We start from the raw sequence: 1,754 nt of genomic DNA, 5'->3' as shown, positions 1-1,754 counted from the left end.
AAAAATTAATACAGAGTAACGTGACCATGTTTTAATGATAACACAGAGTTATGTAGAGAGCTTAAAACTCAGCTGGATAGTAACATATTGAAAAAGTATCTTAACAAAATTGAATGGATAAATGTCAGATTAAAGGTTGTTTTTGTTTTGCCATCCACCAGAATTGTGAGGAGTTGAACGTTGAGGATTTCCACCTGGTTAGAATCTAAGTTATTGTGTATTTTCATATTCTCTTACCAGATGGGCTATCACAATAATGTAACCTATATTGTACTAAATGGTTTTCCAAAAATAAAAAGCATAACAATTCTATTTTTCTTGGTGCTTTTTTTCATATATTGTGTTATTATATCTGGAAATCTTTTTATTGTGGTTTTATATCATCTGAGTAAAACACTTCAGTCTCCCATGTATCTATTCATCACCCAACTGTCATTCCTTGATATAATTCTATCTACAGATATTCTTCCCAACCTTCTTTATATTATCTTACATGATGGATGTACCATGTCTTTTGCTGGTTGTATCATCCAGTTCTTCTTCTTTTCCCATGCTGAGGCATCAGAGTGTTTTCTACTGACTGTGATGTCCTATGACCGGTATTTGGCCATCTGTAAGCCTCTGCATTACAACTCTATAATGAACCAATCAATTTGCATTAAATCAGTGATTACGATTTGGTTACTGGGTTTTACAATGACATTGGTTGATTCAATTTCTTTGTGCAACCTATACTACTGTGGACCAAACATCATTCATCACTTCTTCTGTGACTATGAACCCATACTAGACCTTTCCTGCTCTGATACTTCATGGATCCATAATCAGACATATGTAGTAGGTTTCATCTGTGTTGTAGCACCTTTTATATTAATTGTTATATCGTATATCTATATTGTTATAACCATCCTCAAAATTAAATCAATTACAGGAAGAAAGAAAGCCTTCACCACCTGCAGCTCTCACTTGACCGTAGTGTGCATTTTTTACGGGGCGCTAATTGCTGTGTATTTGATTCCAACAAAAGGTCAACTAGATATTCTGAACAAGTTCCTCTCCCTCTTTTACACTGTAATGACTCCATTGCTTAATCCGATCATATACACCTTCAGGAACAAGGACTTTAAAAAAGCTATTGAGAAAATAAAATCAAAATTATAAAAAAAATGCAAATCGGATAGAAAAAAAATATTAAAAACAGTCTTCTTTATAAACAAATACGTTTAGAAATTCAATTATGTGTAATAAAATGGAATGGCAAAGGGAAAAGGTATTGAACATGGAAACTGAATTGTATTTAATTCTTCGTACAAAATGCTTTGTTGGTAATGTCAGCTTCAAGATGTCTCCTGTATGGAGAAACCGGTTGCATGCATTGCTCGGGTATGATTTTGGCCCATTCTTCCACACAACAGTCTTCAAATATTGAAGGTTCCGTAGCCCTCTTCTATGAACTCTGATCTTTAGTTATTTCCATAGACTATAAATATATTAAAACAAGTTCACCAAAATAAATATGATATATATGATAAATATCGGCGCTAGAGAAGAGAACAATGAAATCTTATCATAACCTGTGCATAAACGGTATAAAAAAATCAATCAAACTGTGACAAAGCAAATTATCACCATGTTAGAAATTGTAAAATAGAGTCCAAATGAATAAAGGGGCAGATCCACAAAGCGAGTACGCCGGCATATCTACTGATACGCCGGCCTACTTTCAAATTTCCCGCATAGTATCTTTGTTTTGA

The 1,754-nt window shown here is 33.7% G+C and overlaps 1 protein-coding gene across 1 annotated transcript; it reads left to right on the top strand.

Moving 5' to 3' along the window:
- Positions 1-339: 339 nt before the first annotated feature.
- LOC120930996 (olfactory receptor 1002-like) lies at positions 340-1,164 on the top strand. Its single transcript, XM_040342126.1, has one exon. The coding sequence runs from the start codon at positions 409-411 to the stop codon at positions 1,159-1,161; it is 753 nt and encodes a 250-aa protein (XP_040198060.1). The 5' UTR covers positions 340-408; the 3' UTR covers positions 1,162-1,164.
- The last annotated feature ends 590 nt before the right edge of the window (positions 1,165-1,754 follow it).

This window comes from Rana temporaria, chromosome 3 (assembly GCF_905171775.1).
Source record: "Rana temporaria chromosome 3, aRanTem1.1, whole genome shotgun sequence".
In the NCBI taxonomy this organism is placed as follows: Eukaryota; Metazoa; Chordata; class Amphibia; order Anura; family Ranidae; genus Rana; species Rana temporaria.
Note: the sequence above shows the minus strand (reverse complement) of the source record. Positions and strands in the feature narration are given on the sequence as shown.

What these genes read in the sequence shown, in the direction of transcription:
- LOC120930996 (XM_040342126.1), top strand. Translation starts at nt 409, where the DNA reads ATGTATCTATTCATCACCCAACTGTCATTCCTTGATATAATTCTATCT.